Below are 22,913 nucleotides of genomic sequence, written 5' to 3' on the forward strand. Positions count from 1 at the left end.
TAAAATGATCACTTAGCCTTAAGGACTGTGTACACTACTAATTATTCCATTACCTTGGGGTCTTCAAGTTTGGATGAATTCTATTTATTTGTTAATATAAACTGTTTAAAGTGACTATAATTTTGGTAATGGTGGTTTTTTTATTCCTTTGCCTTTTATAAAATCCACAAGCTTCAAAAAATTGTCTCTGGGGCTCACTTTATCCTGAAGAAACTCTATTCTCCGACTCCTGTGCTATAAACAAGCAGTACCCTCAATTCCTTGAACTGTCACACCTCAGTACCCTCGCCCTGGTGATCTTTCAAGATCCAACTCCAAATTCATAAACTCTGAAGTTAATGAACGTACACAAAATATTACTTTGTTCACAGCTATTATTTTGCCAACCAGGGTGGTGTTAGCTCTCCATATATGCTTGTTAAATGAAAGTTCTTTTACGGTGGGGTTGGGGGGTTTACAGTGAAACAAAAGAGATTAAAATGCTACAAAAGATACTACGAAATGTCAAGAAAACTCCTATAGGCTGGGGGTGTGGCTCAATTGATACAGCTTCTACCTAGCAAGCTGAGGCCCTGAGTTCAAACCCAGAAGGACCAAGAGAAAAAAAAGAACTCTCACATAAATAAATATTTTAAGTGTTTACTACAAAATAGCTCAAAACTTGGTCTTTGTTTTCCAGAATACTCAGTAGTTTTCAAAGTGTGTTCTCCTGTCAGCAGCATCAGAGTTACTTGGAATTTACCAGAAATGCAAATTCTCAGGCCCTGCCCAGATCTACTAAAACAAAATCTGAGGATGAGGCCCAGTAATCTGTTTTCACAGCTCTCCTGTGGTTCTGATGAGTTTCAGAATCGCTGACCTAGATCAGTCTTCATTCTAGGGTTTACAGTGACCTCTGCTAACCTCAATAAACCTCCTTTAGTACAGAGTCCAGTTCTCACATCTTCCTTCCCTTTTTAAGTCAATGTGGGAAATCCATTGGAAATGGAGAAATCAGACATAGGAATAGTAGTGTTGAAGGAATTTTATTTTCTGAGGAGAGAAAAACTTGATTAGAATAGTGGAAATACATGTGGAAGAGAGGCAGACACCACAGCATTTCATAATGACATCAACACAGTGTAGTGAGAGGAAATCTGGTTAAGCATGATAATCCTAGCAACTCAGGAGGCAGAGATCAGGAGGATCACAGTTGAAAGCCAGCCTGGGCAAGTAGTTCATGAGACTCTCTCTGGAAAAAAACCATCACAGAAAAGGGCTGGTGGAGTAGCTCCAGGTGTAGGCCCTGAGTTCAAGCCCCAGTACTAAAAAAAAGAATGAGGATGGAGATGAGCATAAATCAGAGATTTCTACCTTGAATGCTTCTACTGGTAATGTTTTTAATAAAAATAGATGCTCAAGTGTTAAGAGTGCCTGCCTAACAAGTGCCAGGCCCTGAGTTCAAACTTCAATACCACATACACACACACACAAAAAGACAGTTCTGTGGTGAGCACCATGGTTGCAAGGCAAGAAGAAAAGAATCCAATGAAAAAGGATAAGAAGCAACCCAGGATCATGAAGAATTAACAAAACCAGGCAAAGAGAGAAAAAGATGATCAGCAATGTCAAATCCTGCAGTGAATCCAAGAAGGCTGAGAAGTAAAAGCCAAAACACAGGATACACTAGAAAACTGAAATGCTCTTTCAGGACAGGCAGCACAGGTAGGCTCTAGGGGTTGAAGAGACTGAGCGATAAGAAAGGTGAAGACAGAAAATGGGGAAGGAAAAGGGATTTTGGTAACTGCCTCTGGGTACCATCAAGGCACTGAAGAATTTTTGCAGTAGAACACATAAATCACTAGTAAGGAAGGAGTCAGGCGCTAGTGGCTTGCGCTTGTAGTCCTAGCTACTCAGGAGGCAGAGATTAGAGAGCAGGGTTGGAAGCCAGCCCCAGGGACATAGACTCCAGATCCTATCTCGAAAAACCCATCACAAGAAAAAAAAAAAGAGTTGGGGAGAGTGGCTCAAGTGGGAACAGTGCCTGCCCAGCAGACATGAGGCCCTGAGTTCAAACCTTAGTAACACAAAAAAAGACTGAGGATCTGATGAAGAAAGTTTGGATGAAGATAGATGGAGCCTCAAGTCAACATTTTGCCAAAATTTGCCAGCATGTGATCGACTAGATCTCATAATTATGAAATCGCAGGTTTGAAAGGAAATTTGGAAGTCACTTAATACCCTTTCCATTCAATTCAGCAAGTAATTATTTTCTAGCAAATGAAAAGCCCTGCTTAGGGAAGTGCGGTGAGGATGTTAAGATAAGTAAAACATAGACCTTGGCCCCAAGTTTCTCAAAATGAAGTCGGGGTACATAAGAGGTGGTTTTATAGCAATGATGGATTAATATTAAGAAAAAAAATGACTCCAAGTTAGTTTGTTTGGGGGTTACCCAGTTACCATCACCTCCCAGCCACGTTCGCTTGGCATCCTGGCGGGGCTGGCGGCGTCGCTGCGCATGCGCAAGGTAGACCTAAATCGAGCGATGCTGCGGCCGCTGCTCTGCATTCCCAGACGCCTGGATTGAAACGTAGGCGCAGCCTCTGCGCGTGCGCGCTACGTGCTGGTCCTGGCATCATGGCGTCAGTAGAACACGTTGTAGCTGACGCCGGAGCTTTCTTAAGAGACGCTCCTTTGCAGGTAGGAGAGATCCAGCCGAGGGGAGCCGGGTCTGGGCTGCAGCCCCTGAGGGTGGGCGTGGGGTCAGGCGAGTGTGAGCTGGGCCCGTCTCCCCTCAGGACTTCGGGAAGAACATCTACACCATCCGGGAGGTGGTCAGCGAGATTCGAGACAAGGCCACGCGCCGGCGACTCGCGGTGCTGCCCTACGAGCTGCGGTTCAAGGAGCCCCTCCCGGAGTACGTGAGGCTCGGTGAGTGCCTCGGCCGGGCCTTGTCGGGGCAGATCACAGCTGCTGGGTGGCGAATCTGACTTAGGGACATCCCGATCTGGAATGGTGTTAGAGGGACTTTCTGGGCCTCAGTCAGCCAGACCTTGCTACAACTAGCGCCACGTCTCGGGTATGTCACTCAGATACTGGGCCTCATCTGTAAAATGAGATTGCTCCGGACATTCAGTCGAACATGGCACTTGGAAGAGTGTCTACCGCTTGTGAGCATGCAGTCAATTCGTTTGTATTCAAGAGAAGAATCTAGTTGATAGAGGCATGCCTCTTAGGCTGAAGACCCTGGGTCGATCCCCAGCGTTAATTAAAAAGTAAACCCACCCAGATCTGTTACTCTCCTCCGTTTCCTTGGAGTGATGACTGTTGTGGAATCCACCCCCAGCACAGAAAAAGGGATGATTTTAGACCTGAAAGAAAACTAAGCAAGCAGTTGTCTCTTACTTTAAGAGTCAGCGTTATTCTCGTTAGGAATCAAAGCAATGATACTCAGGAAAGACCCTAAGCAGTTGGAAGTATTTTAGAAGTTAGAGGCTGATATTGGATACGTTACCTACTCTGATAGTTTGGTTTCTGTAGCTTTCTTCACCAACTTAATACCTTGGGATCTTTGCCACATTGAGAAAAATCTGTGAGAAAATACTAAATACTTAAGAGGATCTGACTGAGGATGAAATGAATTAACATGTAAAGGTCTTAACGTGGTGCCCAATATATAGTAAAAGCACAAGAATTGTAGCTTCTCCCTCGGAAATGTGAACCACATTTCCTTGTGCCATTGTAACAGAAGACATCAGAAAATTTTATTGTGTGTATTGTTGCTGTCTCAGTAAACACAGTAGTAATACCTGGCATTCACTATGTATAAAGCACAGATTTGCATTTTTTCAAAATTTTCAAAAACTTTCCACTGTTACAAAACAACCCAGTATTCTTATTTCATCATAGACTATGTTGAATTAACTTTCCATCCCATTTTGGAATCTAATCATTATATTGATCTAGATTATTATACTCAGAATCAAAGATTTTCAGAGCTGAGAAGAGGGCTTCTAATGTAATACCAAAGCTTGAATAGGAACTCTCATCCTGAGCAAATGTTGGACTAACATTCAGTAACTTTCTTTTTTTGGGGAGGTGGTGTGGATGGGGGATGCTTGAACTCAGGGCCTCCACCTTGAGCCATGTCACCAGCCCTTTTTTGTGATGGGTTTTTCCCAAGATAGGGTCTTGCAAACTATTTGCCCAGGCTGGCTTTGAACTGCGATCCTCCAGATCTCTGCCTCCTGAGTAGCTAGGATTATAGGTGTGAGCACCCAGCACATTCAGTGACTTTCTATTAACTATTTTGGTCCTTATCTGCACTCAGTAAAGAGAGACCTAAATGGCACAAATCTTCATGGTGGAGAATACAGATTTTTCAGCTATAAGTCAAAAGTCAGAAAATGAATGACAGTATTACAGTATTGCAGTTTTTATGAAATATTTTTTTTTCTAAGTTCTTCTGATACTCTGATTATGGCTATCCAATGTCCTATTGTTTTTTGCCCCTAACTGAAGCTGGAAATCTCTTTACAGTAACTGAGTTTTCAAAGAAAACTGGAGACTACCCCAGCCTCTCTGCCACAGATCTCCAAGTGCTGGCACTCACTTACCAACTGGAAGCAGAGTTTGTTGGGGTGTCCCACCTAAAACAAGAACCAGAAAAGGTAAATCAGGAGGGTTGGGTTTTTGTTTGTTTTAATAAACTTTTTATTGTAAGAAGTATCAGATATATGAACGTAGAGGGAATGCTTGTATAATGGACCCAGGGTCCCTATCCTCCATCCACCTCTACAGTTACTATCTCATATCAGGTCTGTTTCATTTATAATGAGCCCAGTCCTGAGTATTTTGAATTCAGGCACCATATATTTCACTGATGTATTTTTCTTGGTGTGTCTCTAATGATACAGGCTCTTAAAAAAAGTAACCTCAAGCCATCATTACACCTACCCAAAATTAATAGTAACCCCTAATGTGATCAAATATCCAATCAATATTTACATTTGTCCATTATTTTTTACAAATGTTATTAGTAGTTATTTTGGTCAGGATCCAAATAGAGTTCACAAATTGCAATTAGCAAATGTCTCTGAGTCTCTTGAGCTGTAGGTTCTTAGAGTTGTTTAAATTTGGAAAACGCATAGTAAAAATGTCTCTTGATGGGTGCTGGTGGCTCACACCTGAAATGCTAGCTATCAGGAGGCAGTGATCAGGAGGATCAAAGTTTGGAGCCAGCTGGGGCAAATAGTTCTTGAGACCTTATCTTGAAAATACCCAACACAAAAAAAGGGCTAGTGGAGTGTCTCAAATGGTAGAGCACCTGTCTAGCAAACATGAGGCTCTGAGTTCAAACCCCAGTACTGCCAAAAAGAAGAAAACACTCAAGACAAAAAAAAGGACTGCTGAAGAGCCTCAAGTGGGAGGGTGCTTGCCTAACAAGTGTGAAGCCCTGGGTTCAAAACCCAGTACTGCCAAAAAAAAATTCTGTTTTTTATTTTGTTTTTGTGGGAATGGGGTTCAAGGATTTGTGCTTGCAAAGTAAGTACTCTACTGCTTGAGCCACGCCTCCAGTCCATTTTTGCTCTGGTTATTTTGAAGATGGGGTCTCTCAAAACTATTTGCCCAGGCTGGCCTCAAACCACGATCCTCCCAATCTCAGCCTCCCAAGTAGCTAGGATTACAGGTGTGAGCCACTGGCACCCATCTGGATTTGTTTTTTTTGTTGTTGTTTGTTTGTTTGTTCTTTTATTTATATGTACATACAATGTTTGGGTCATTTCTCCCCCTGGATTTGTTTTTAATAGAATGCTTTTTGGAAGTAAAAGAGAAGGAACTCTTAAGTGCTTGCCTTTTTTATAGTTCTTACTATCTTTAAAACTCTGGGGTCCTGTTGAGCTTGTAGAGACTCAAACTTGGTTAAATTGAAGAAAGATGGTGGATTTGTGACTCAGTCTCATTGACTCTCCAGGCTAGAAGACTTTGGAAACCAAGCAATTAACCTAATAATAATTGATTTCTAATAACATGGACAAAAGAATTGGCTTCGTCTCCTCTACCTGAAGTTACCAAAACCGTGATGACTCACATTCTGATACAAATCAGAGGTGTTTCACTTGATTTTAACCAGGTTTAGAGTCCTCCAGAAGTCTAAAAGTGATGCCTTAAAACACAAACTTGCGTGTTACCAAAATGCTTTGGGGTGAAGGGTGAAGAGGATAGTTTATGACTCTGTCTGAAAACAGTGTAACAGGTAGTAGATTTTCCATTGGCATCTAACAGTCCATGATTCCCTACAGTCTCTTTGGTAGAATTAGACATTTGTTTTGTTTTTGTTTTTGTTTTTGTTTTGCAGTTCTGGGGTTTGAACTCAGGGCCTACACCTTGAGCCACTCCACCAGCCCTTTTTTGTGAAGGATTTTTTTTGAGATTATCAGGGTCTCGAAAACTGTTTGCCTGGCTGGCTTCGAAACAAGATCTTCTGATCTCTGCCTCAACAGTAGCTAGGATTACAGGTGTGAACCACCGGTGCCTGGCTAGAATTGGACATTTGTATCAAATGCTTTGATCCAGCAGCTCTGTGCTAAGGTATTCATCCTAAGGATATAACCAAAGATACTTTACATAACTATGGGAGAATATGTTGCCTTTTCTTTTTTATAATTTCCCTTCATGTTGCATTTTCAAAATAAATTTCCTTGCTCAGTGCTGACTTTTTTGTTTATTTTGTTTGTTTGTTTTTAAGGTTAAAGTAAGTTCCTCAAGTCAGCATCCAGAAACTCCTCTGCACATTGCTGGCTTCCATCTGCCCTCCAAGGTAATTCCTTCTATGAATTCTGCTCCTCAGGCTCCTTTTTGTTTTGGTTTTGTTTTTTGGTTTTGGTTTTGGTTTTGGTTTTTTAAGGCAGAGTCTCACTCTGTTGCCCAGGCTGGTCTCAAAGTTACAATCTTGCTGCCTCAGCCTCCTAGGATTATAGACAGGTATGCCACCAAGTCCAGCTTGTCAGGCTTTTTTTTTTTTTTTTTTGCCACATTTCTCCACCCCACAAGTTGTCTGTTTACAGCCAACCAAATTTACCCTGATGGATAACATAGTTTTCCAGCCCTGTCTGATCTGACTTGTATGGTTTTTTGGGGGGGTTACTGAGGATGGTACTAGGATTTGAACTCAGGGCATTTGTCCTTGATAGGCAAGAGCTATACCCCCAGCCCACTTTTCAGGGTTTTAAGTTTTTGGGAGGCTGTGGTAGAGTGCTTGCCTGGTATACGTGAGGCCCTATGTTTGATCCCCAGCACTGCAAAAAAAAAAAAAAAATCATATTTCTTTTCATCTCAGCCTAAACTCCCAGAAGAAAAGTTAGATCATGGACAGCCAGCCAACAGGCCTGAGGATCTAGAGTTCAGTTCATTCATGTTCTGGAGGAGCCCTCTGCCTAATATTGATTGGGAACTACAGGAGCTGTTGGTAAGGCCCTGGCTGTGATCTCTTTCTGATGACAACACAGTAGCTTCCCCAAGCCATTCCTATGAGCTGGGAGTTTATAAGTTTTATTGATGTTTCAGATTGACAGAGGAGAGGAGAGAGAGGAGGAGGAGAAAGATGGGGTTGAAGACAAGAAAGAAGATAGTGATGATGACGGGGGTGGATGGATAACCCCCAGCAACATCAAGCAGATCCAGCAGGAACTGGAGCAGTGCGATGTTCCAAAGGACGTGCGAGTCGGTTGTGTGACTACAGACTTCGCCATGCAGGTGAGTGGTTTGGGCACAGGCCAGCCCTGAGCTGTGTGTGGTGCATGTCACCGGCAGTGGTCCTATGGTGGTTTGGGGATATGTATAGAGCTACTATTGTGTACTGCTGCTTTTCCTGGTCCTAGGAACTTTACTTGTGATTTTTGATAATTTTTAAGTTTGCTTGGAAGTTGGACAATCATATGATGTAGTGGTAAGATCTGTATAGTGTGTTACATTTTTAATCTTCAATATTCATGATTAATTGATACTTTGTTCTTATTTTGTACAATGTTCTGGGCCCTTAGGTTCCTGGAGAAGGTAGACAGGATTTCCAGCCCAGAAATGGGAGTATTTTTCCTCACAGAATAAATGTCTGTGTTGAGAGAGATTGCTGATAATGAGCTCGGACCTCAGTGCTTGCAATTGAAGGGCATCCTGGGTCCCTGTCTTTGTGTACAGGTCTGGAGAAGCATTCCCCAGCTAACTTTGCTGAGCAAAAGCTACAGGCTGTTAGCCAAATCAGGGCATGTAGAGTTCCCTTGGCTGTCCACATAGTTAATGCTAAGAGAGAACTTGTTTCTGTTCTTCTTTAACTTGCTGGTTGTAGAATGTTCTGCTGCAGATGGGGCTGCGCGTGCTGGCGGTGAACGGCACGCTGATCCGTGAGGCCCGGAGCTACATCTTGCGCTGCCACGGCTGTTTCAAGTACGTACCTGATAGTCAGGACCTGGGCCCCTCTGGTGATCTCTTCTGGTCCCTGCTGAGAACTTCCCAAAAGAGATCCTGCATTACATATATTTTCTTTCCACCTCTGCGCTCCCATGATACCGAGCTTCAGCCTCCACCAGGGCACTGAAGCCCTTGAGACAGAGCTTGCTTGCCAGTGACACCCCCACACACCCTCACACACATACCTCTCTCAGTGGCCTAGGGTTAAGGATGTGACTTTAAAAAAGTGAACTCGGAATCCAGAGTACCTGAGTTCACATTCAGATTCCTTCTACTGCCTGTGTGATTTTGCAAAAGTTGATTACCTACTCAGTGCTTCAGATTCTTCTTAAAATTGAAAGGTTTGTTGTAGGAACCAGGATGATAAATCACAGGATTTAGCAGGTGTCTGGCACATAGATGATGCCTCCTTTTAGGTGAATTATTAGTTTATTGGCTGTTCTCTTCCCTTCATTTCTTTCCTGGGTCTGATTGGTACTTCCTGTGGTAGGGCCAGTGTTCTATGGCAAAGCCCCAGATTCTAGTTGGAGTAGAAGAGACTTAACCCACAGCCTCACTGCGGAAACCTGGTCACAGGACTTAGACTGGGCTGACTTCTAGCCTGGATCTTGTGGTCATCTTGTAGATCATTGAGCAGAGCCTCACAATGCAGAGGCCTGTGGCAGATGGTTCTGAAGCTTCGAGGTGTTTCATTGGGCTCTGGAGCTGTTACCTAAGAGTGGAGTTGCCTGGGGGCCTTGTTTCCCAGAAGAATTAAAACTAATCTGACCCTTATGGCCTGGGACCCAGCCTTGCCACCACCCCCTCTGGAGTCCTGCCACCCCTCATTAGCCATTCAGAGCTGCCTCAGTGTTTTGAGCTTTGGTGTAATGTGTCTGTTTCCTAGTCTTTTTGTTGTTGTTGTTGTTCATGGGATTTGAACACAGAGCCTTGTGCTCACTAGGTAGGTGCTGTATCTCTTGAGCTATGCTGCCAGCCCTCCTACTCCTAAACATATGGGCTAGTGAGTAAAGCTCCTTGCTTCATAAAATCCCACTTCCCCCATTGTCCTTTGTACAAAATCTTTTAGTTCTCCAAAGTAACACTCATTCTTAAAAATACCAGGAAATATTCTCCATTCTTGTGAGATTAAACTCCAGTGACTGGCGGGCTTTTTATAGAGTTACTTAATCTGTAGCACCTGTGTGGAGGCACTTGATTCACTCAGGAAACTTGCAGTACAGGGTGTGGCTTCTTCAGCCATGTCACCTGCCCTTGCTTGTTTTCTAAGCATTGGGAAGACTCCCTGAGAGATGGACTAGGACTACTGCCTGGCCCTTTATAGTGGCAGCTTTTGCCTGTCCAGAACTCTTCCTGGGAAACTGAGTGGATGGAGTGGGGCAAGGCCTTGGTGTCTATCCTCAGCATCTACACTCATCGCCCATGGCAGGTTTTATAGTGTTTTCGGTGTGATTCATTGATAAACTCTTACCGACTTCTGGTTTAACCTCAGACTGACATTTGGGGACAAAGTTAGAACTGTAATAAGCTCTTTGAGAAAGAACAGCAATGTCAAGAACTTTCATACTGTAGCCAGACTGCCTGGGTCTGTCTGCCCCCTACTAGCCATGTGATCTCGAAGAAGGTACCTTAGCTTGGCTCAATTTCTCCATCCATGAAATGGAGGTAGGACCAATCTCAGGGTTATTTTGATATTAAACTTGTAGAATCCCACTTCCCCCATGAAGTGTTGAGAACAGAAATGCCTAGAGTGTTCAGAAAATGGGTACTGTTAGTGCAATAACCTTCTGCTCCTTTTTCATGGTGACATCTCACTCCATGTAGGAACTCTTTGCTGCTTGAGGCTGGGTACTGTTTGTTTTTATAAAGGGAGATATAATGCAGTTCAGCCTTTTCCTATTTCTTCTCTTTTTGGCAGTACTGGGGTTTGAACTAGGGCCTCACACTTGGTAGACAGGCATCTACCACTTGAGCCACTCCACAAGCCCTGTTTTCCCATTTCTTATGATTTCCTCCTCTGAAGCCTGTGACTCGTGCATGGGGAATGGATCTGCCTGTGGTGCCAGTCCATACATAGCATTTCCTTTTGTGTCCCCCAGGACAACATCAGATATGAACCGAGTGTTCTGTGCACATTGTGGGAACAAGACCCTGAAGAAGGTGTCTGTGACTGTCAGCGATGATGGCACCCTGCATATGCATTTCTCCCGCAACCCCAAGGTGCTGAACCCTCGAGGCCTCCGTGTGAGTAGTGCATATCCTAGGCCCTAACAACACCACAATCCAAGTGACTAGAGGACAGAAGAAAAGCCAGTCTAATTGGTCCCACCAGGCACAGATTGAAAGCCTGAGATCTAGGTACCAATACAGATGGAGAGAGCATAGGACAAGCTTCCTGTGTATTTCCTGAGAAGTTGGGAGTTGCAGTCTAACGAGAAACTAATTGTAGGCAGTGAGTGCTAATGAGGACTGCGTGGGGGCTGGAGACAAGGCAGGGATTCTTTGGAGTAGGAGGCTAATTTGTGCAGGAGTCTGCAGGATCTTTGGGGGCTCCATGAAGCCTAGGTAAAAGAATGTATGAATGTCCAGTACAGAAGAGAGGTCTGGACTGGACCCACAGCTGCTGTGGATTTGTTTGAGAGAATCAGGAAAGAGATGGATTCGGAGACAAGGGAGCACAAGAATTAAGCTGACCTGGCACTGACATCACCAAGTGACAGATGTGCCACTAATGCATGAGAAGCATTTCTTAACTTTGTTCTCCCTGCTACCCTTATTCCCCCTCCATACTGGGGTTTGAACTCAAGGCCTCCCACTTGCCAAGCAGATGCTCTTCCACTTGAGCCACTCCACCAGACCTTAACTTTGTATTTTGAAATAATTTTAGATATATAGAAAAGTTGGGAACAAAAATACTACAAAGACTTTTAATTTCCCCTATACATGGAGTTCCCAGTGTTAGTCTTCTACCTCATTTACTTAACTCTCTCTATATATACACATACATACATCTGTTTGTTTTTTTCTGAACCACTTAAAACTGTGTTTTATGCATAATGTCTCTTTGTTCTAAAACAAAGATTTAAGGGGCTGGCAGAGTGGCTCAAGTGGTAGAGGAATGCTTTGGTCCAGGGTTCAATCTTGCATTACACCTTGCATTTAGTTGTCCTTTCTCTTTAGTCTCCGTCCTGACATGTCTTTGCCCACTACACTATGCTGGGGATTGAACCTAGGACCTTGTATATGCTAGGCAGGCACTCTGCCACCAAGCTACACTTCTAGTGTCCAGTCCCGGTTTTGGTTTTTTGGTTTTTTGTGGGACTGTGGTTTAAACTCAGGGCTTCACACTGGCAAAGCAAGTATTCGACTGCTTGAATCACACCTCCAGTCCCTTTTGCTCTGGTTATTTCGGAGATGGAAATCTCATGAATTATTTGCCCAAGCTGGCCTCAAACTGCAGTCCTCCTGATCTCAGCCTCCCAAGTCTCTCTGCATTCATAACACCCTTGTTAATACCAGGTCCCATAACAATTTACTAATTTGTTTAGCCCTAGAACACATACTACCTTTCAGAATTGCTGATACATACCATTATGAAAGTGGTACCAACTTACTGGAGTTCTCTGTCTACATGTGATTCTTTTTGTCTTTAGCTAAGGGTACATAGTCAGGTTCAGGTTTTCATCTGTAACTTGAGGTGAGAGTAAGATGGCGGGGGGAATGCATGTCTTGGGCTGGCAGTACTGTGCTGCCTGCTTTGTCATCTGCACCTGTATGAGTAGACACACACACACACACACACACTCCCTCCCTCCCTCCCTCCCCATTCCTCTTACGGCCTTCCCTTACCTTATTTGCAGTACTCACTACCCACTCCCAAAGGAGGCAAGTATGCCATCAACCCCCATCTGACTGAGGATCAGCGCTTCCCTCAACTGCGACTCTCCCGAAAGGCCAGGCAAAAGACCAATGTGTTTGCCCCTGACTACATAGCTGGAGTATCTCCTTTTGCAGAGAACGACATTTCCAGCCGCTCAGCCACCCTGCAGGTCCGAGACAGCACATTAGGAGCTGGGAGAAGACGTTTAAATCCCAATGCTTCCAGAAAGAAGTTTGTGAAGAAAAGGTGAAGTGCAAGCCCCTGCAGGCAAAGTGGCCTGCATGCAGTTGCAAGGATGCTGCTGTCTCATCCTACAGCTTTGCTGTCTGCAGAGCATCTGATGGGAACTTCACAGCGCTGCTCATGACTTGCTGTGTTATGTTGGATTTTGGTGAAACTGGGCCATCCCTTGGCCTGTGAACATCCACAGAGCCAGGACTACCACTGTGTGAGGGGATTTGATGAAACAACAGTGCACAGAGCAGATTTTAAACCTTCAAGGAAAGGAATTCCCAAATGGTAATATTTTCCTAATAAATGTGCTTGCCAGCTCCTGTGTGTTTTAAGAAGATCAAGTTCTTGCACCTTGGAATCATGAAGACTAACAGTTAAGCTGTGCACCTGAGGAACAAGTGCTAGGTTTGTCTTTTTTGCCAGAAATGATAAATATTTCACAATAAAACTAAGAGCTATTATTTTGTTTTTTTTATGGTACTGGGGTTTCAGTCAGGGCTTTGCATAGCTAGGCAGGCAGCATCCCCAGCCTTTAACCTCTTAAAAAAAAAAAATCAGTCACTCAGGGAAGCTCTGTATAGAGAACTCACGTTTTTGTCTCATTGCTTTCTGTTTCTACACACTCATTCACACACACACATACATAAAGTCTGTGTCTCCTAGGAAAAGGATGTCGGGTTTTTTTATCAATTTATTAGTGTGTATTCATTTTATGGGGGGATTTGTAGTGACAATTCCGATTAGACTTCATATTGTACATTAGTTACATTGCCCCCATGGTCTCTCCCCTTCAACCCCCTCCCTGCCCCATTTAAAGTAATTGCAAGAGAAGAGGATGTCTTCCTTTATCAAATTCAGGAAAATTATTTACTATATACTCAGCACTAGAAATCACTCCTTGTCAGTTCATAGAGATCAGGTTGCTTACTGTTTTTCCACCTGCCAGGTACTCAATTATGAAAAGCCATCTGGTCAAGCGTTTAATGTAAGTATTACAGGTTCTATGGTTTGGTTTTGGGTGTTTGGTTTGTTTTTCTTTTGGGGGGGGGGTACTTACACTTCCTAGGCAGGTGGTGCTCTACCACTTGAGCTATGTCCCCAACCCCAGGCTCTATGTTAAGTACTTAACCTACAGCAACCCTTTTAATCCATAGGATGTAATTTAGTGAATAGGTGCTGTTATCTCTAGCAGTTTTGGGCTAGAGAGATGTTAAATGCCTTGCCCAAAGTCATAGGGTGTTAGTGGCCAGGCCAAGTTTTCATCTTAGTCCTTTCGTGCTTTAAATAGCAAATGTGGGGCTGGCTGAGTGACTCAAGTGGTAGAGCGCCTGCCTAGCAATCGTGAGGCCCTGAGTTCAAAGTCCAGTACCACCATGGAAAAGATAAAAAGCAATGCACCTGTAGAGATCATAAAACTCATGCTGAATTCTGATGTCCAGCTGAAGCCCAGGATGTGGGAGAAAAGCTAAGTAGTGAGTGGTTCAAGCCTGGATGAATTCATACCTGCCTTTTCTATTTCTTCTCATGCTTTATTAATACCCAACATACAGAAAAGTAAGGTGATACAACATTCAGCTACATTGTGTCTTACCATCTCACTTTGTTTACTTAAAATTAAGAAAACATTTCAGATACCAAAAATGTCTGAGTTGTAAAGAACCAAATTTTAAAACTCAGAGTAAGATAGGTGGAAAATCTTCTTGCTTTTAAAGATGTTCATACCCCTAGAGGGAAGGAATGGGGAAAGGTGGTGACCACTGCCCCCTACAGGTCACTTTAGGAATGCATCTGAATTCAACTGTACTTAAAGGCTTTCCTGAATGTTCTTCGGAATTCATTGGCATAACAGAAGTGTGGGATGGATATCTTACCAGGGCAGTTCTTCCCAACTCCAATGGACTACCATTCTCTTCTGGTTTCTCGTAACAGCCAAAAGGATAACTAGAAAAGAAGAAAAAAGCTAAATCATCTCAAAACTTCAAAAGAAATTTTAAACCCCCCCACCCCATAATCCTACTATCCTACCAAAGAAAAACTCATTATTTTCCTTTCTGACCTTTTAACTTGTACTTCCTGTCAAAAAAAAGTAGTGATATCTTGTAAAATAGTTCAATATTTCTTCTTATTGGGAAAGTCCTACATTTTGAAGTGAAAAGTCCGTGGCCACTCACGTCCCTATACTTCCCATGCATTTCTAATCAAGTTTATTTCCTTAAAGCACCATCAAGCACTTAGTGTCAGGTTTGGGTCCCCAACCCCCACCCCCCCGTACCAGGCTTTGAACTCAGGGCCTCATGCTTGCTAGGCAGACACTCTGCCACTTGAGCCACTCCGCCAACCTAGTGTAAATTTATTTGGTGCTGGGGATTAAACCCAGGGCCTGTACATATGAAACTTGCATCTTATCACTGAGCTGTACCTCCAGCCCAAGATAAATATAGTATTATTTACTTTGTAGTTTGCTGGTTTGTAAGACAACACTGTGCTACTATTTCTCGTGGTAGGCGTCCAGGACTTAAGCCACACAAGAGACAGGAGAGTAGTGAGAAAATGGCAAGCTATGGCCTGTGTGCGGATTCAGGCCCCTGTACCAGCTATAACCCTAGAGGAGATTCTTTAACTTTTCTGAGGATCAGTTTCCTTCTCTGCAGAATGGGAATATCACATTCATTTCACAATATTGTGCGAAGTAGATAAAATATTTCAGGAAGGCCTACAAGCTGGAAAATACCGCTATATGTAACTAATGCATGCACTGTGTTAATGTTCATTTCCCCAAAGGATTAGTACAGTACTGTTTGTTATGAAGAATGCAGTTCAAACTTTTGGAACGTATTCCTGGTTTGATGAGATTTTTGTAGATAGGGCCTTCCCTATCTTTGCCTTAGCTTTTAGCAGCAAATACCTTCTCTACTTTCTGATTCCCATAGTATCTGGTGAATACCTTTTAAAAGATAAACCAGGGTTGGCAGAATGGCTCAAGCAGTAAACCAGGTCTGTTGCTTTTCTGTTTAAAACCCTCCAGTGGCTTGCCTCCAACCCCCCTTTTTTTCATTTTTGTCTTTGTGATATCTGCACTCGGCAGTTTATTACTGCTGGTGTGTTCAAAGGGCAGTGCCATAGAAACTGAGTATCTGGAATCATTGGTTTTCTTGGCTTTGTGCATGTTAAACCTGGTATTTCTATCAATAAGGTACCTTTAAAAAAATTCTAATGCAGAATTATTTCAATTAAATGCAACAGCTGATGGCTATTTGGCTGAAACTACATGTTTGATTTGAGATGTAGTGGAAAGCTGGAAACTAATCAGGTTCTACATTTAACTTGATTTTACTACAGGGGAACTAGTGCGGTAGCTCAGAGGTACAGTGCTTGCCTAGCACACAGGAGGCCCTGGGCTTGAGCGCAGAGCCAAGAAAAACAAACTCGGCTGTCTAGACGAATATTTTCCAGCACATAGGGATGAGAAGAAATCTCTAGTGGAGATGGTGAATGTGTCTAGGCCACTGTGTTTGTGTGTTCATGTGATTGTGATTAAAAGCTGCTTTTGCTGAGGAGTACTGCTGACTCCTTATTTGGGCCCACAAATTAACTAAAGGCAAGAAACATGATTCTGACACCCCTTTTCCATAGAAATGAAAGGAAAAAATTGATTGTGGGGAAAATGTAGCTGGGAACTACAAAGGGAAAAATTCGGTGTAGCCAGTTTGCATGCTGGTCAGTTCACTGTGCTTATTTATCAAATTGACATTTTTTGTTCCCTCTTTATCTACATGGGAAAACCCAAGGTTAAATCCCTTTACTCTTCAATTAAACCAGGCAATCTCCTACCCCTTATCGCTCTCTGACCACCAGAGACATACAGCCAAGACATACAACTTTGGAGACATGGCACCTGGAGAACAAACAAGGTGCCATTCTGGGACACACATTTCACCATGTACTCAGACTGAACCCTGAACTCCCCTTTAGAAGGTGGACATTTTTTTTCTCAGAACTGGGATTACAGAGCTTTGAGAAGTTGACTCTCCCTGTCCTCATCATCTGACAAATAATAAACTATTTTCTTTTCCTCAAAACCCTGCTCTCATTATTTGTGAATTGGCAGTGAGGCCAGGGGACCAGCTTTCCAGTAACAATGGGGTGTTTGGAGATAGATTCTCATACGTAAACTTGTGCATAATTCAGGTAGTGATGACACTGCAATCCTGCAAGCTATGCTGATGAGGGGTGGTATACTTTTGCTAACTGTTGCTCTGACATCCTCAGATGTTGGCAACTGTGTATATCTATACATCCTTCATGAAGTCTGGATCCAAAGTGAATGCTCATTGAATTGAATGCATGACTCTGACCAGACTGGAGAAAATAAACAAGAGGCATAAAAATACCTTTTCCTTTAATTTGCTCTTGAAAATAACAAGTGAGTTTCCTCTCCCTAAAGGTATTTACACAAAAGCTAAATTGCTGGAGAAGTTCCCTTACATTCTATGATCTGGCTATATAGGGTTCGATATATAGGATCAAACCCCCTCATAGCAAATGTGTGTCATTTCAACAGAAGTTTCAGTTTAATCAAGAGTGTTTTTTAAGGCCAACAGAAAACACCCTAATTCAGGCAATACATGACATGACAAAATTCCAGAAAGACACACCCAAACAGGAAGTCCTACATAATGGCACATGTCCTGTGCAGCAGTGGTGGTGCTGGGAGACAGAAGGGCAGGAAAGGACAGGGCTTATAGCAGAAGAAACATTTCTCCCCTAATGCTGAGGGCCTGTTTCCTCCAGGAATGTTTGACTGGTATCCACAGGAACCAAAGAGGACAACAGATACCCAGGTCCCCAGACAGACCCAGGAAGGGCTCTGAGCTAATGTACAAAGTCCTTCATCCTCAGCTCAGAGAAAAGCAAGGGGGCTTTGGGGACTTACTGTGCAAAAAAGCAGCTGCCCACATGGACACCATATATTAGCAGGTGACTAATTAGGAAGATGGGGGACTCCTGAGGATTCTCCTGCTCCTGCTTTTTAGTTCTAGATAATGAAGACAATCAACAAATCTTCATAGCTCTGTGAGCCTGGCCTGCTCCTTCTAGTGGGGGAGGTGAGGGGTTGAGAGCACTGATTTTAGTGCAGGGCCCAGTGCTCATGTATACCTGGGACAGAGGCCTGCTTCAGAAAATGTGATGGGAATTGTATGGTCTTGTACTGACAGCAAATTAAAGCCAGAAGGAAACAAAAACAGTGCAGCCCCAGCCAGGGTTCAAAGAGAAGAGCATTTAGTAGCTGATCCGTGCCTGTAGCTAGACTCAAGAATTTTTTTTTTTTTTTTTTGAGGCCTCATCTTACTCCAGGCTGGCCTAGAACTTGAGATCCTCCTGGCTCAGCCTCCCAGATGCTGGGATTCCAGGCAAGTACTACCATGTCTGGCTAGATTCACAAATTCTGACCAACTCAGACAGTAATCAGGGGTTGTGAGCTAACTGGAGCCAAGTGACCAGGGTTCATGTTCTGAACTATTTTACTGAAGAGCTACACAACCATGGGCAAGTCACATAACCACTTGGTATCTGAGTTTTCCTCATTTGTAAAATGGGAGATTTTATTCCCTACCTCTCATCATACACAAAAATAACTTCCAGGTGGAAAAACTCTTGGGAGAAAATGTTTGTGTAAGTTTACACTGTTGGCAATGATGGCGCCTATAGGTTTTGGTTCTTACTGCACCCTTAAGCTTCTGTTTCCCAGGGTCATGGTCCTGCCTCAAGTCTAGCTTGAATTCCCCTTCTGCCGCAACCTCCAATCAGCATGAACCATAATATCCTAACCAATCAGATCATGCCAAGTCTCACTGAGGGGTATTTAAGCCCCTGCCCTTCTCTCTCTCTCTCTCTCTCTCTCTCTCTCTCTCTCTCTCTCTCACTCTCACTCTCACTTTGGGGCCTACATTTGCCTACATACATGACTTTGGATTAGGCACCAATTTCTTAGCTATGACACCAAAAGCACAAACCATAAAGAGAAAGCTAGTAAGTTAGAGCAAGGAGAGTAAACAGATCACAAGTGCTTTACAAGGGAGAAAGTAGGCCATATTCAAATAACCAGGAAGCAGAGGGTAAAAAATTCTCCACAACAGCCTTGAACCTGGATCGGTGCCTTTAAAATTCTAAGGGATAATGTGTCAGAAAACTTACTTTCCGTTTGTTCTTTCCTAGAAAAATACTGGGGAATGTAATCCAGCAAGGGAGAGGGGGAGGGGAGAAATGGGGAAAGAGGGAGGGAAGGGAGAGAAACAGAGGAATACCTGGGATCCAATGTAACAGAGGCCAAATGAATCCCAGACAGACAGCTGTTCAGCAAACCTAGAGAGAAGGTACCAATATTGGATCAGAGGGCTTTAGGACTTTTTCTACAAGAATGAAACTAATACATTGAAAACTAATAAATCTAAACTAATACACGAATACTAATACAACCTGAAGGGTTTGACCAAATGAAAAAGAATATTCATGGTATGCTTTTTGTTTTGTTTTGAACAATTTATACGCAGGGTTTGGGAATAATTAGTATCATGGCATAGAAAAATGAGAAAAAGAGGCAGAAAAAGAGCTCTAAGGAAACAAAAGGTTATAGAAGGAAATGCAATTATAATATACTGCTTGGCTCACTGCCTTTATAGCATAATCCCTAAACATAGACTTAGTAAAAACTTTGAGGGCTGGGGGTAGAATGCTTGCCTAGCAAGACTGAAGCTCTGAGTTAAAACCCCACTGCCATAAGAGAGAGAGAGAGAGAGAGAGGAAAGGATTTTCTAAGCTAAGTGCAGTGGCTCATGTCTGTAGCCCCTACTCAGGAGGTGAAGACTGGTAGGATGGAAGTTTGAAGCCAGTCCAGGCAAAAAGTTAGCAAGACCCCATCTCAACAAAACAAGCTGGGGCATGGTGGCATACATCTGTCATTGTAAGTAGCCCCTGGCCAAAAAGCAAGACCATATCTGAAAAATAACTAAAGCAAAAAAGGGCTGGGGATATGACTCCTTGCACTTAAGTGCAAGGCACTGAGTTCAAACCTCAGTACTATTAAAAAAAATGTTTTTGGGATAGTGCCATATTGGGAGACTAGAGGGAGAAAAAGCGAGGTGAGTAGAATTAAAGTGTTCATCCTCATCTCTCATAATAGAGCACCAAAATAATGCCTACAAATGGTATATCAAAACAATAGCATATTGCTTAGAAACCTAGACACCATAGGCACCCCTAAGAAGGTTTGGCAAACAGGACTCAAATGAGGAAGAATGGAGGGAAGGCGGTGTTTTATCATACACTGTTTAACTTTTAAAATTCTGCACAAGCTGGGGGTGTGGCTCAGTAACACAGAAGGTACCTAGCATGTAGGAGGCTACTGGTTCAGTTTCTGTGGAGAACCCTAACTCCTTCCTCACTCTTCTTATAGCATTGAACTATTGCATAAACCAGGCTATTTGTACCGAAAAGTGTCCCACATTCTGAAACTGCTGATGTTGCCTCAGGATTTTAATTTGTCTTACTTCTTGTATTTCCAAACAGCCCACCTTTTTGATCCTTTGGGCTCCTACCATCACTTAATCTCTAGCTCTTATTTCAGTCTTAGTAGGAACTACAGTCTTTAGGCTGCTGTACTTTTTCTCTGTGTATTAGTTACTTTTGTCATTGCTGTGACAAAATACCTGACATAACCTAAGGGGGAAGAATTTATATTGGCTCATGGTTTTAGAGGGATCAGTCCATTATGGTGGGAAGAGTGTAATGAGGCAGAACAGATCACATCATGGTGGCCAGGAAGCAGAGGAAGGGGAATACAGAAGGGGATCAAGGCAAAATACAGCAGTCAAGTGACTCCAGTGACTACTTCCTTCAACTAAGCCCCACCTTCTACTTTTCACCCCTCCCAATAACGCCAACATAATATGATTCTGTCAAGGGAATAATCCATTGATTAAGTCAGATCCTTCAGGATCCAGTCACTTCCCAAAAGCCCATCAGTGGGCAGCCAAGTCCCCAACAGGCTGTGGGGAACATTTCATTTTCAAATCATAACATTCCTCCCTTGACTCCCAAAGGCTTGTGTTCACCTAACAATGCAAAATGTTTTCAGTTCATCTTCAAGAGTCCCCATAGACTTAATAGTTCCAGAATTATTCAAAAGTCCAAGTTCAAAGTCATCTCTGATACTCAAAGCAAACTCAGCTCTGAGCTCCTATAGAATCAAAATAGTTCCATTCCAAAAGGGAAGAGTAAGGGCATAGAAGGAAGAAGCTGGATGAAAACAAGACTGAAGCTCAACAGGACAAGCATTAAATCCATGTTCATCATGACATCATGTGATGTCATGATGTGAGCTCCAACAGGCTTGGACAGCCCTGCCTCTACAGCCCTGCCAGCTGTAGCCCATCTGCCTTCTCTCTTGGACTGGCTCTACTTACTGCCTGCAGCAGTAAGCTGGCATGTTCTTGACATCTCTAACTCCCTGGGGTCTCCACTGCATCTTCACCTTCATTCTTCCAACCTCATACACTATCCTCTTAGGGGCTTCCTGCAGGGATCCTGACACACAGTACTTGGCCTTCCATACCTTCCTTTGAAATCTGGGTGGGAACCTTCCTAACCCTGTAACTCTTACATTCTGCATGACTGTGAAACCAGAATCATATGGATTACGCTAGGGACTGCTGCAAGCTTGAGCATTAGCCAGGCTGCAGTGGTCTCTGAATGCCTGGGTGGCTGAACATAGGGAAACACTTCCCTAGGTGGCCCTGAGATTTTCTTTTCTACTGCTTGCTATTGGTGGAATAGTAGTCGACTTTGATTGATCGATTTTTGGTGGAACTGGGGTTTGAACAGGCTTCACACTTGCAAAACAGGTGCTCTACCACTTGATCTACACCTCCAGTCCATTTTGCTCTAGTTATTTTGGACATGGGGGTCTCTTGAACTATTCAAATATGCTTGGGCTGGCCTTGAACCTTGATCTTCCTTATCTCAGCCTCCCAAGTAGCTAGTGATAGAACAATAATGTCGCCATTTGTAAATCAGCGGCCATTTTATCCTCAAACCTCACTTGAGAAACTCCCAAGGACAGCCCTGCCTTTAACAGAAATTTCTGCGCTTTAAGACAGCCCCACCCCTACCAGAGACTCCCGTGCATGCGCTAACTTCCTTACCCTCCCCTTCTATAAAAGCCACACCAGGCCCAGAGTCTGTGCTGTGCCATCTCACCCACCCCCTATTAAACTTTGCTCTTGGATGTGAGACTCTTCTCCTGAGCTTTCTTTGTGAGCTGAATTTTTCCTAACAGCTAGGATTATAGGTGTGAACCACAGGTGCCCTGCTTATGGTTTTAATTCTTAAATGCAGGTAAAATGGACATCTATCATTTTTCACTCCTAGAAGAAACATTTGAAAGCAAGGTACTTAGTGGCTGTATTCTCATAATGTGTGTTGGCCTCTAGTTCTTGATTTATCATCTTAGGCAGTATCAATTTACTTTGTATTATGAAAAAATAGTACACTTAAGTTCATATTTGCAGCCAAGGCTCAGACTAGCCTGAAATAATGTGAAACACTTGCCTCACGCACAAAATTTAAGGAAATGACAGAAAACCCAATGATCAAGATCATTTTCGTGTAGTATTTTTTTAAAAAATTAATTTAGTGTAGTATTTTAAGAGAAAAAAGTCTAGGGCAAACAAAATATCAACATTGTCTTTATGTAATTTTATGTTCACTGTGACTTGGGGGGGGCATTTATTTTGATTTTTAGAAACACCGCACTAAAAAGCATTCTTTCTCTTTTCTTTCGGTGGGAGGTACTGGGATTTGAAACCAGGCGCTTGGGCTTCTAGGAACATGGTCTACCACTTGAGCCCATTATTTATCTTGACAGTTTTCCAGGACTTCCTTAAATTCTCCACCAGAGGCAAACTGTAAGGATCTTATACCCTGCCCTGCCCTCTCCTTCCTTCCCTCATTTGTTGTTCTTCTGAGAGGTGTGTGTGACTTTCAACTTCTATTTTTTCTCAGCCTTTTGAAGGCAGCCTCACCTCTATTCTGTAGGATGACTTTAAGTCATATAAACCTTCTTGCTCTCTTCTGTCCCATGCACACTTGGTGTGAAGGCATTAAACTTTCATCAGTTTCCTCTACTCAATGGTGACCCGGGGCGCGCAGTGCGGCGATCCACCTCCCTCCGAGTGCAGAATCCGAAGTCACTGTGACTCAGCAGAAAGTGATCCGAGCCAGCTGCACTCAGTTTTTGGTCCACCCCTTCGGTGCACAGGCGACTTCCAGGCGCTGGGAGAAGCCGGAAGAGCATGTC

At 43.2% G+C, this 22,913-nt stretch overlaps 1 protein-coding gene, 1 long non-coding RNA gene and 1 other non-coding gene across 3 annotated transcripts; 2 read left to right on the forward strand and 1 right to left on the reverse strand.

Annotated features, from left to right (window-relative positions):
* The first annotated feature begins 2,527 nt into the window (after window positions 1-2,527).
* Nob1 (NIN1 (RPN12) binding protein 1 homolog) lies at window positions 2,528-13,020 on the forward strand. The gene is made up of 9 exons (XM_020165458.2): window positions 2,528-2,679; window positions 2,778-2,910; window positions 4,519-4,649; window positions 6,728-6,799; window positions 7,319-7,447; window positions 7,546-7,734; window positions 8,324-8,421; window positions 10,545-10,689; window positions 12,306-13,020. Exons 1-9 carry the CDS (start codon window positions 2,617-2,619, stop codon window positions 12,573-12,575), a joined length of 1,230 nt encoding a protein of 409 aa, XP_020021047.1. The 5' UTR covers window positions 2,528-2,616; the 3' UTR covers window positions 12,576-13,020.
* Window positions 7,729-22,853, reverse strand: LOC141417373 (uncharacterized). The gene is made up of 4 exons (XR_012441915.1): window positions 22,639-22,853; window positions 18,865-18,922; window positions 14,431-14,500; window positions 7,729-8,483 (listed from the first exon to the last, which is right to left on the reverse strand). It is a non-coding gene; the product is annotated as an uncharacterized lncRNA (long non-coding RNA).
* LOC141417693 (small nucleolar RNA SNORA8) lies at window positions 15,618-15,755 on the forward strand. Its single transcript, XR_012442337.1, has one exon. It is a non-coding gene; the product is annotated as a small nucleolar RNA SNORA8 (small nucleolar RNA).
* Window positions 22,854-22,913: the final 60 nt, after the last annotated feature.

Source organism: Castor canadensis, chromosome 15, assembly GCF_047511655.1.
Source record: "Castor canadensis chromosome 15, mCasCan1.hap1v2, whole genome shotgun sequence".
NCBI classification, from domain to species: Eukaryota; Metazoa; Chordata; class Mammalia; order Rodentia; family Castoridae; genus Castor; species Castor canadensis.

Coding starts and splice junctions, on each gene's coding strand:
- Nob1 (XM_020165458.2), top strand. CDS start 2,617: ATGGCGTCAGTAGAACACGTTGTAGCTGACGCCGGAGCTTTCTTAAGA. Junction 2,680..2,777: donor TAAGAGACGCTCCTTTGCAG/GTAGGAGAGATC, acceptor GTCTCCCCTCAG/GACTTCGGGAAGAACATCTA. Junction 10,690..12,305: donor TGAACCCTCGAGGCCTCCGT/GTGAGTAGTGCA, acceptor CCTTATTTGCAG/TACTCACTACCCACTCCCAA.